This window comes from Jatropha curcas, chromosome 1 (assembly GCF_041381405.1).
Source record: "Jatropha curcas cultivar XTBG-Jc1 chromosome 1, XTBG_Jcur_1.0, whole genome shotgun sequence".
Classification (NCBI taxonomy): domain Eukaryota; kingdom Viridiplantae; phylum Streptophyta; class Magnoliopsida; order Malpighiales; family Euphorbiaceae; genus Jatropha; species Jatropha curcas.
In genome coordinates this window covers 29,359,204-29,369,846 of record NC_143151.1, presented here as the reverse complement: position 1 = coordinate 29,369,846, position 10,643 = coordinate 29,359,204, and the positions used below count along the sequence as shown (strand labels likewise).

The window sequence follows — 10,643 nt, the reverse complement described above, 5'->3', positions numbered from 1 at the left end:
ACGACAACTGAAATGATATTTGGAAATGTCATGCCATAAACAAATTCCTTATAATGTCTTGGGTTATTCGGCTATGTTTTCTCGGAATAGAGATGATTAATTTGTGATGACATCTGGACACGACGCCTATCCTCGTGATCAAGTCTGGCTAAGAGCTTTTCGGTGTCCTATTTCTTTTCATCATTGATTCAAGTGCACACTCTCTCGGTTCCACAAAACTGTTATCGTTTATCTTCGTAAGCGTGATATTTGTCTTTCCATGGCTTGTTATACAAAAAGTTCAAGAATTTTAAGGCATATCTATGTTTCTCATTTATTTTGGTGCTCTGCTTTTATCTTTTCACACGCTAGAAATTGGAAAAACCATTAAATCAGTAGCATCTTCACTCTCTCTTCTCTGGTTTTGAATATCTAAACAACTGGACAAGTTACTGAAAACTCATTATTTGTGTAGAAATTCAAAGCCCATGTGACAGAAAGTTAAGTCAAACCTATTTACTGAATGTGGTCATATTAATTGTTGTGGAAATGGCTATTGTTGGATTGAAATCCATTCATTGAACTTGATCAAAACAAATTCTAACATATTTGGATGCTGCTTGTTGTTTTCTTTTTTTTTTTTCTTTTTTTTCTTTTCTCTTGTAACAAATTTTGTTTTCTGAAAATTAATATGCAATTTTTGCCACTACATTTAACGTTTGATTGTAGGCTATAACAAAACATTATATGTATTTACAAATGACTTTCATTTGACGGGAACTCGTTTGTCATGACAATGGTAAACTTTTGACACATATTGTATTGCATCGATTTTTAGATACATTCAGCAACAGCTCTATACAATGCTACTGCAATGTCGGCCGTTGGATATTAAAATCAAGATGAATGCCCATGTCTAGTTTCGGGACAGAAGCAGCAAATTATTATTAACATAGAGTATAAAGATGGAGTCTTGCATTAGGCACGATTTGCAGAGAAGGAAGATGCTGCACTGTGGTTAGACCATATAAGAACTTTCCGAAACGGGCAGTGCTTGCGTTTGGGATTGTTAGCTATCTGCTCTGATTCTGATCTTTTCAACATTTCCCACATAACTTGAACATCTTCATATCCGCAGGTCTGTACATCATTGTGAAGCTTCAGAAGTCCAGCACCTGCATAAAAACATAAACTTGTAAGTGGTTTGTGATTATTTGGTATTGTTGCTTTGAGTTTCCATTAAGAAAAATACAACATTCAAGGTATTAAAATTAGAAAAATTAATATTTTATTAGTTCTTTACCAAAAATAAAAACTATCAAAAACTTAAAAAGTTTATATACTAAATTGATTGAAAAGTTAATTTTAAATCAAATTAGATATTTAATGAAAGTTTAAAAGCTAAATTGAGCACTTATCCCTAATTCTTGAATTTCCAATTGGTTGGGTTATATAAAGATGATTTTACTGTATTAAGCATTAACAAAAGATCCTAAATGAAGCTCGACCATTTGGGGGGACATAAATGTCCAGCAAGACTGACTAAACAAATAAATAAGTTACACTGAAATACAAGTTGATCTTATTGTTAGGCCTCATCCTTTTCTTTATTTGTTTTAGGTAAAAAATTTTTTATTTAGCTGGCAAATTTTGTTTTTAGCAATGCCACTTTCAGGCAAATAAAAATTTAAACTTTATTGTTAATTTCTATTAGTGGATTTAGCCTAGTCATTAGTGGATGCAGTAGGTCATCACTAAGAATGTTTAAGCCTGTGCATCTTTCATTTTATTATGGGGATATTAGATATTTAGATTTATATATTATTAATATAAAGTATAATTAGAGTATATATTAAAAAGAAAGGGACTTTTTTGCAATAATTAATGAAACCAGGTACTAGAAGGAACTGACAATTCATACACTGTTAATTTGTCTTTGAGTGAATGTATTCATCATCATTGGATCGGAATCTTCCTGCAATTATTTCTTTTCTATTTGGTTTTTATATTGCCTTTAATGTAATTAAATTAACATTAATTAAAATTAAATAAAAAACAACAACAACAACAACAAAGCACCTGCTTAAACTCTTTATCCATGGTTAATTAATTCTTTTATACTCTATTGGTCTCTGAATATTAATTACTTACCTCTGAGAGTACCAAACAGGTGCAGATGAAGTTAATTAATACTAATTAAATGAACTAAATCTTGTTAAAAAAGACAAGAAGATAAATTTAAGAAATAAAAATTCAGGTAAGAAATGGAAATTTTTTTTTTTTTTTTATTCATACAAAAATGTCCGAGGAGAAGGAAAGAGAAGAAAGTGAAAGTGAAGAAGAAGAAGAACTAACCATTTTTGCGAGGCTTGAGATGAGAAGAAACAGCAAACCAAACTCTTCTAACAGGAAAAAGCATTTTATGCCACCAATCCATTGATTTATCTCCCACTTTCAATTTCCTTTTACTATTCCTTATCTTCCTCCTTCTACAACAGCCGCCGCCGGCCACCACTACCCTGGCTGCTATGCTCTTTAACCCTGCCAGACCTTTCCCTTTCTCTCTCTTTGATATCCGGTGCTCCACTTTCAATGATCACCGCAAACAAAATAGAGAGAGAGAGAGAGAGAGAGAAAGAGAGAAAGGGGATTGGTGGTTTCAAACTCTTGAAATAAGCTCCAGTTCTGCCATAATCAAAGCAGGCAATGAGCTCTGTTGTTTGTTTGTTACAATCTCATAATCAAAACCACCGACACGTGAGCGCTTTTATATACTACTTGTTCTTTTCTTATTCTCTCACTTGTTGTGGCCTAATTTTTGCACATTCCTTCTTCTTTTCTTTGCTTCTATATATATATACATATTATTTTTTAAAATTTGTCCACTTTCTTGTTCTCGAGCCATGTTTATAATTGAAAATATATAATAATAAAAAATAGTAATTAAACTATTAAGCCAATAGTATACTATTTGTTGTTAATATTTTATAATATAATTATTATCTAATTTCCGATATTTGTTTAAAATTACTAGCTCTTTTGCAAAATCACTTATTTGTTATGGGATTTACCTCGTATAATTCGGTCTTTCTATCTAAAAAAATTATATATATTTTAACTGTTAAGTAATTACATAATCAAATATTATAAAATATTTAATAGTAAATTTGATATTTTTTGGATGGAATCAAATAATCTAATGGTGCTAAACCTCACAACAAAGTAGTATTTTTACTAAATAGTAGGATAAGTTAATAATTTCGATCAAATTTTAAAAATTAACACTAACTTTACATCACAAAACATATTGATTTTTCTTTTTTATCTGCTCCAAATTATAATTATATCTTATTTTTTACAAGTGAATAATCTTTATAATTTTATTTTATAGAATTGAGAGTAATAATTAATATGATTGCAAGTGGTTATTATTCTTGGTTTCTTTTTTTTTTTTTTTGTCTATAATTACTGATATTTAAAATTATTAGACTCTTGCAACTTCAATCAAAAAAGAAAAAGTATTAATCACTTCATCCCTGTAATATGGCTAATGTGTTTTTTTTTTTTTCTTTTTTTTTTTTTTCCTTCCTTCTTGTGCTTGACGATGTAGCACTGTACCAATTAACGGCCAATGCTTTACTATTTATAATAAGCAAAACTTTATTCCTAATAAATACTAATAAAAGAGGAAAAGGAACACGTGGTTAAATTTTTATGGACTTGCTTTTCTTCGCTTTTATATTATTTTTATTTTCTTTTGCTTTTATATTCATTCTAATTAATTGGTTAGGCAGTCTGACTTTTCCTTTTTAAAAAAAAAAGTTTACACGTGTCATGTTTTGATTGAAAATTTTAGCAGAAAGCATAACGGGCGTTTAAGTTGATAATTTGAATTTACTTCGTTAAGTTAAGATTATGAAAAATTCAAAAGAAACGAGAAAATAAAAGAATCAGCTTTTTTTTTTTTAAATTTTATGGCCTACAAAAGGGCCACTGTCGGCAACGTTCAAGTCCACGTGGCTAATCACGTAAGGGCGTCGATAGCTAGTATGTGTCTTCCGTTTCTTGGGAAATATGTCATTGTATATTTATTTTTAAAAATTTAAATAATATTATATAGATTTAATATTTTTATTTTTATCTTTTCATTTCAAAAGTTTTAAAATGCAAATTTTAATTATTTGTAATAGTTGAATTCAGTAATTCAATAATTTAATCTATTATAATTAATAATCTATACTAGTTTTTATTGTATTAATAAAAACTATTTATTTATTTTTCAATAACCAGTAATCTAAACAATAAATTTATTACATTAATGAAAAAGCTCTTCAGATTTTTTTAATAATTAATAACCTTATATCCTTTCAAAAAAATTATATAAATTTTAGGTTTAAGTTTTTCTCTATTTTTCCTATTCATATTCACTTTACAAATTAGTAATAGTATAAGAAAAAAGATTTTGAAACTTCTCTTGATGAATTGTTAAATTTTATTATTAATTATTAGAAAAAAGAAACTGGAAAGTTTTATTATTTGAAAATAATATTATTAATATTAATTAATTAATTAATTAGAAAGCTTACAATATTATTAATGATATTAACATTAACTCAATTAATGTGTAAATTGAAAAAAAAAAATTAAAAAACCACATAAAAACAATTTTTCTTGCCAACTCAGTTATATATTATATATACTTTATGAGTTTCTAATAATATAAGAAAAATGATTTTGAAAGTGTTTTTTTATTAATAATAATGTTATTAATAATATTATTAGTTTTATTAAAAAACTGAAAAATTTTATTATTTGAAATAATATTAATAATATCATTAGGTATATACTTAATTATTGAAAACACTAAAGCACATTTAGTATTATTAAATTAAAAAAATAAAAACAATAAGGTGTTGATTGAAGTGGTTAATGACCATAATTCCCATAAGAGTGAGATCATAAACTCAATCCTTGAGATGTCCATTTTGCTGGTTTGAGGGAATTAAATTTTATAGTCATACAGAAAAAAAAATATATAAATTTTTATTATGAGAAATATGAAATAATATTAATGACATTATCAATAATTATTTAGTTAATGTTTAATATTATTAATGATATTAACACTAATGCTAACTTAATTAATATTTAAATTAATAAAAATAAAAATAAAAATAATATAAAATAAATTTTCTTGTCAATTCAACGCCTTAAAAATTATTTCTCTTGCCACCTCATCGTTCTCTTATTATGACACAAAAAAGAATGTACTTCCATTTTTATATATTTACTTGGCGATCTCTTATGCTTCGCAGATTTATATATATATATATATATTTATTTATAGCATGTGAAGCAAAATAAGAAGGCAAAAAAAGTAAATTATTTATTTTCTTCGTGATTTATATTATTTAATTGTGTAAATAAAAATAATTTATTTCAACTTAAAAGTAACCACAAATTAAATAAAAAAGAAGAAGCTCAATATTGTTTATCTTAATATTGTTTCATGCTTTTCAAATTAAGTGAATAGATATATCCTGAGGGCATAACATTAAATCCCAATCAAGTAATGGATAGGGTGTGAAAAAGATTGCCCACCTTATGCTTAATTTGAAAACGATTTTCTAGCCAATCAAATTGTGACTTGCAATTGTTATTGTCTTAGGATGCCTTTTTATTTTTTTTTTCAAACATCTCTTTCTTTGCTTTTCTAAAATGTGAAAAGTTTCTATTTATTGGAATTTTGGAAGATACCTTGCATTTGCATATGGACCCTATTAAGGCTTTGATACATATATATATATATACACTTTTCTTTATAGTTCCATAGTTTTTGCATATGTTGATAGCTAAATAAGCATGACATAATTATAGACATACCCAACCTTTGACAATTAATATTTCACAAAATTCTAACAAATATTTATTAGTGTTTTTTTTTTTTTTTTTTGTCAGAGAGATCCTTTTTAAGATAATTGGATTATGTTTATTTTTTGAAAATGATTTTTCGTGAATAATTTTTCTGAAAAACCATTTTTCAAATTTTTTGTTATTTTGAGTGTTTAGAAAAATAAGTCAATGGAAATCGAAAAATATTTTTCTGGATAAAGAAAAATTAAATCATTTTTAAAGACAATAACTTCTCACCTTGAAGAGACTCAAATATTTTTTGGACATTGACAAATTTATTTTAATTTTGTAAAAATATATTTTTTTAAACTACCGCTACTACCACTAATCGTCGGTCATCATTAACCACTATCACCGGGCACCGTCTTCCATTATCATCAGCGACTATCAAAATTTATCATTTTTTATGCTTTTTCTCATATTAGATAATAAATTTTGAAACACAAAATTCTTGTAATTATAAATATTTTTATGGTCTTATAAATTATAATATTTTTAACTAATTTTTAATATTACAATTAAACAACAAAATAGGTATTTGAAAATTATTTTTCAAAAAAAAAATATTTTTTAAAAAATTTCTAAAAATAAATTATTTTTCTAAAATAAACAGGCAATGAATTTTATCAAGTCTAGACGAAGGCCTACATAAAGCAACGGTGATTACTGACTATTTGCTAGTGCTAATATTTATCTTAAAATAATTTCAACAAAAAATATTTTTCTTAAACATTAATTATTATTATTATTATAAATAAAATTACAGTAACGTTTATATTCTACAAGATCTGGAAAAGTCTCCTCACCTAAACTCATCCATTAGGCTTTGTTTAAGTGTCAGTCTTACGTGGCCCACAGGTTTAATGGCTTTGTTTAAGTGTCAGTCTTACGTGGCCCACAGGTCCCATCACTTTAATCTTTTTTTTAAAAATCTTTTAGTACAAATTTTTTTCTTATATTTAATAATTTTTTATATTATTATCTATTACTCTCCTCCTCCGTTAATTTTATTATGATTTAAATTCTACACAAATCAATAAAATTTAGTTAGTATAATGAAAATATTTTTTTTTATTTTGCTTTTTCTGATATTAGTAAATTACCCTTATATTAATATTTAATTAAAATTATATTAGATTGATAATGAAATTAATCAAATTAATTATTTATTGAATAATCAAGACAATCTCTGAATGCATAAGTAGAAAATGAAATATTAATATTTTAATTTTATTTATAATAAGATTTAATTAATAATAATATACTAATTTGACTAATATATTTATTGGGAAAGATGTATAGTAACTAAATGTAAAATAGTAAATTTTATACATTATTCATTTCTAAAAAGGAAACAGGATAAAAATATGAGAAAGCTGAAAAAAAAGAAAAATAAGACAAGAATTATGAGAAGGATGGTATTAGTGGATAAATTAATTAGTTATTACTTCGTAACTCGCTCTTTTTTTACTTTTGAAATTAATAAAGTGATTAATAGCTAATCATCAATACATAAAGTTTAAAAATTGCTTAGAAAGGAAAAATGACTATGCATGATAATTGCTAAATAATGAAACAATTTGCCAATTTTGAGTTTAAAATGATCATTCAATTAGGATTTGCTTAACATAAATTAACACGATGGTTGGTGGAAGCGTTAGGAAGAAATAAATCTAAATTCCAATAATGATATCAACAACTCTATTTCTGGCAAAGGCAGATTATTTTTTCTTTTTTTATGAAATTCCTATAAAAGATATTAAGAAATTGGCTGAATGTCTTCTTTCAAAAAAAAAAAAAAAAATCAATATTTGAATTTGAAAATTAAAAATATATATTTCTTTTCTAGAAAAAAGATAAGATCGGTCGAGGAAAGTTTTCTGTGTCTTGGTGAATGGAAGAAAAATTATTGTCATCTTAAAACTTGGTATATGAAAAAAAAAAAAAAAGATGGCCTATTTCTTAGATTTATTTCTTTGACGAAAATTAAAAAAAAAAAGGAAAAATGTTTGATCTATTTTCTATTTGTTATTAACATTAGTTTTATTAGACTTTTGATCGAAAGGTGAGATGAGATGACAGAGATCCTTTATCTCTTAATCAGATGTCTTGAATTCAACTCCTGAATATAGAGTTCCTTTAAACATTTGGGAGGGAACACTTTGCTCCCTTTGTAGGCCTGTCCGGCGCGAATCTAATTAATCAGGCTAACGAATTTCGGACCCGGGATGGTTAAAAAAAAAAACATTAATTTTATTGGTATGGAAGATTAATATATATCCTTTAAAACTTCAAAAAGTCTTAAAAATTGTTTTATTTTTCCTCATATATCTCTCATATGATGTAGAATTGAGTCAATCCAACATCATCATAAGCTTTTCCCTTATTTAGTTTATTCATGAATATAATAATTGTGAACAAAATGGAAGGCTAGCTTAAAAGAATCCTCAAAATGGGGAATATAATTGATTTGGGCACAATAAAGAGGGAAGAAAAACATATCCTTCTAAAGGAAAAATATAAAAAATTAACTGAGGATTCTTTTTCAAAAAAAAAAAAAAAAAATCACAATAGATGGCATTCCATCCATTAAACCAAACAAACCAACCATTTATTTATTTCAAAAAATTTAAAAAATAAAAAAATTACACATATGATGAAGCTGAACCACGTCATCATGTGGGTCCTTAACATATATACTCTATTCTTTTGTTGAAGAACCCATTTGTTTATTGGTTACTAGTCAACATTTCATTCTCACAAATTTTTCCTTTACCAAATCATAACCCAATATATGATTCTGCATCACTCAACTTGGCCTTTTGTTCCTATTTCAAAGCCAATAAGAGTGGATAAGAAACAAACGTACCATTATTGCTTGTCTCTCTTTTCTTTCAAGCTATTTTCTAGCTTTAATACTCCAAACCAAGACATTAGCCATCAAATATTTAATAGTAGAAATGAAATAGAGAGATTAGGCTCTTGAAAGGTGGTAGTGACAAAGTTAATGATAGAGATTAGGCCTTTGCTTCAAACTTTTAAAAGCTCAAAAAGGATTAATTTACTTTATGATGCAATTTATTTGACTGGGAAAATTCTTAGGTTTTCCAAGCATTGGATTCTATAATTTGTGGATAATCTTGATTGTTCTTACCACTAAGCCACTAACACATTTGGAACAGAAGTTTATGTTGGTCACATTCACACACTTATCCTTTTCTAGGAATTGCTTAATCAGTCAGAGCTCCAAATTACAATTTGACTAGATGAAATGACCTTAAATGAGTAGGTTTCTGCTTGACACAAGTATGAAAATTTCATCTGCTAAGAGTTATTCGATAAAATTAGTTATTAGACTAAGGATTTATTCAATAAAATTATGTTAGCTGTTTGAGTTATAGGGTTAACGCAAACGTAACCCGAGGCCTCTCACTCTCTATATCTTCTATGAGAAGTGAGAAAACCAATCAAACCACAAATTGACTTAATAGTAATTCTTTCTTTTACATGTTTTTACATAACATATAACTATTAGGTGTATTTATTAGAAACAATAATAATATTTTTCTAGCAATTGATTGAAAATAGAAGGATTAATTAAAATTGCAATGAAAATAAAATCTTATGAGTTATATATTAAATTGTGAAAATATAAATTTGATTCGTGTATTGAATATAAATAAAAACTAAATACTAATTCTTTTTAAAATAAAAAATAAAAGAAGACGAAGAAAACTATAAAATAGTTTGACTTTCTCACTCAAGTCATAAGTAGTAAAAAAAAAAAAAAAAAGTATGCTTATTTTATTTTATCAATTTATGTCCTTCTATAAAATTCGGATTCTTCCATCTTTAAGAAAAGCATATATGCATAGAGAGAGAGAGAGCAATTGCTTATTGTGAAGTGTAAAGTAATGGTGTGCCATTTGAGCTTCTAGATAAAATGTAAAAAAAATCAATAGTCGTCTAAAAGAAAAAGGAGAGAAAAGAGGGAGGATAGGCAAGAAGGTTCTTATTTTTTATGAAACCTGAAGCACAAGCAACCATTAGTTACTAAAAACTAGGTAATATTAAATTAAATTTTTTTTTTTTTTAATTCGTTAGAAGCGATAGCAAATCAATGAAAAAGAAATAGTTATGAAATTGAATATTGTCTAAGTTCTATGTCTATGATTTAATAATATTATTTTCTTTTTATCATAGTGAATCTTTTTAATCTTATCTATAAACATAAATTTTCTTTTTCTTTTTCTTTCCACACTGCGATGATGTAAAATTTATATATCTTAATTTTGTGCGCTCATTCTAAGAAATAGTTGAATGTGGAATGACTAATTCCTAATCACATTGCCAAATCTCCTATAAAGGAATCAGATGAACGGACAAAAAGATCATCTTATCACATTTTCTCTACCTAAGTCTATCATGTTCTCATGATAATTTTGAAGTTATGAAGGAAGGAGAAAAACCGCAAAAAAAAAAAAATAAAAAAAAAAAAAGAAAATTCAATTTATTAGATTTGATGACAAATAGTAATGGTACCCATGAATTAGCAACATATGAAATATTCTTCAAGATAATGATAAGTTGTCCTTCTTTATTCCAAAATGCCTCTTCTTTTTCTTTCTATGGAGTCATAATATCATAGTACTTTCATGGATAGTTGACTTTTATTGAGCTGCACTTCGCTCTCTTGCACTATAATTGTTCTCCTTATTTAACTTTCGCACAGATTAAGTTAGTATGGTTAA

At 26.3% G+C, this 10,643-nt stretch overlaps 1 protein-coding gene across 1 annotated transcript; it reads right to left on the bottom strand.

Annotated features, from left to right (window-relative positions):
* Positions 1-763: 763 nt before the first annotated feature.
* On the bottom strand, positions 764-2,814 carry LOC105630266 (uncharacterized). Its single transcript, XM_012212048.4, has 2 exons — positions 2,335-2,814; positions 764-1,154 (listed from the first exon to the last, which is right to left on the bottom strand). The coding sequence occupies exons 1-2, from the start codon at positions 2,414-2,416 to the stop codon at positions 958-960; spliced, it is 279 nt and encodes a 92-aa protein (XP_012067438.1). The 5' UTR covers positions 2,417-2,814; the 3' UTR covers positions 764-957.
* Positions 2,815-10,643: the final 7,829 nt, after the last annotated feature.

Coding starts and splice junctions, on each gene's coding strand:
- LOC105630266 (XM_012212048.4), bottom strand. CDS start 2,416: ATGGATTGGTGGCATAAAATGCTTTTTCCTGTTAGAAGAGTTTGGTTT. Junction 1,155..2,334: donor TCTCAAGCCTCGCAAAAATG/GTTAGTTCTTCT, acceptor GTTTTTATGCAG/GTGCTGGACTTCTGAAGCTT.